General features: G+C 62.4%; 1 protein-coding gene across 1 annotated transcript; it reads right to left on the bottom strand.

Moving 5' to 3' along the window:
* Positions 1–7: 7 nt before the first annotated feature.
* On the bottom strand, positions 8–1,447 carry LOC113942520 (the record flags this gene model as incomplete). The annotated part of the gene is made up of 5 exons (XM_027633633.1): positions 1,371–1,447; positions 933–1,120; positions 708–845; positions 316–430; positions 8–145 (listed from the first exon to the last, which is right to left on the bottom strand). Coding segments are annotated over exons 1-5 (648 nt in total), but the record flags the coding sequence as incomplete, so codon positions are not given.
* Between the last annotated feature and the right edge of the window lie 6 nt (positions 1,448–1,453).

Raw genomic sequence — 1,453 nt, forward strand, 5'->3', positions numbered from 1 at the left:
TCCTCACCATCCCAGGATCCTTGCTCAGCAGCACGAGGCCTCTCAGCACCAGGCGATGCATCTCTGTGCACTGGCTCCACAGGCGCCTGGAAAGGATCTCCAGGACGATCTCACTCCATTTAGTCATGTCTGGGCAGTCCAGGACCTGAAAGGCAGGGAGCAGTGACGGGGTGCCCGGCCGGCAGGAGCCCAGACCCGCACCGGGCTGGGCCCAGGCAGCAGCGCAGGGCGCGGCACCGTCCCGGGCAGCTGTGGGGGTGAAAGGGCAGAGAGGTGGAGGCAGGTCAGCAAGGCAGCGCTCGCCATCAGGCTCACCTCCATAAGGAATGCCATGGCAGGAAGCTCCCAGCAGGGCTTCTGCCTGGTGAGCAGCCTCAGCAGGCAGAGGGCAATCGGGTAATAGAAGGGGCTCGAGGCACGGCGCATCTCCCTGCCCGGGGGAAAAAGGCACCATCAACCCTGAGCCGGGTGGGCCAACCTCTCCCGGGATGGTCTCACAGAGTCCTGGTCTTTCCCCACCAGGTTGGGAGGGGATGAGGGCACTCTTGGAGGCGGCTCCTCCTGTGCACCCGCCTCTCCCAGCCTTTGCCGCTCTGCTCGGCCATCCCTGGGTGACGAGGCCCTCTGGCCCACGACCACGGGCACTGTGTGGGGTGCCCCGTGCACAGGCAGAAAGGACAGGGGCAGCAGGGACAAGGGGGTCTCACCTGGCCAGCAGACCCACTGCGTAGTGGTGGGTGTCAGCGCTGAGGAGTGTGTCCCAGCCGCGCTTCTGTTCCATTGAAAGCACGACATCTTCACACTCGAGATGACAAAGCAGAGTCTTCATGGTCAGCACTGCAAACCTGGGTGCAGAGCAAAGCCCGGGTCATGCTGGGAGCCCTGAGCAGCCCCGAGGGCATGAGAGGGTGAGGAGGACTGGGACAGAGCACCTCTTGGAGTCTGTTGGAAGGCTGTATTGCTTCTGACATTCCTTCCACAAGGTGTCAACTTCCCCTGGCATCTGCTCTGGGCTGATGGAAGTCTGGAAGAGCAGAGCCACGAGGAGACAGGGGGTATACTTTTTCAATGGCTCTGGGCACTGGAGCATCTGGAGAATCTCCCAAATCGCCCTGGTTGCCTGCAAAAGATAAAGCACCCGGACACAGCTCTCAGTGCCCAGATGTCCATGTGGAAGAGCCCAGGTGTGGGAGGGAGAGGCCAGGGAAGACACAGGGGCAACCCCCAGCCTGGTGCCCCTGAACCCGCCCCTAAGCCAGGTTTCCAGCCCAGCGCCTGAGGCAGGGAGATGCAGTGTTCTGCTCGGGGAGGACAGAGAGCTGCTGGAGAAGTGACCGGTGGGCAAGTAAAGTCCAGTTCCAGAAACTCACAGCCAGGGCAAAGACATCCGTTTCGTCCCCGTCGGAGGTGGACGTGCTGTGCCGTGGCCACTCCTCCATCACGGAGAGCAGCT

This window comes from Corapipo altera, unplaced genomic scaffold (assembly GCF_003945725.1).
Source record: "Corapipo altera isolate COAL_440 unplaced genomic scaffold, ASM394572v1 60619, whole genome shotgun sequence".
Taxonomy (NCBI): domain Eukaryota; kingdom Metazoa; phylum Chordata; class Aves; order Passeriformes; family Pipridae; genus Corapipo; species Corapipo altera.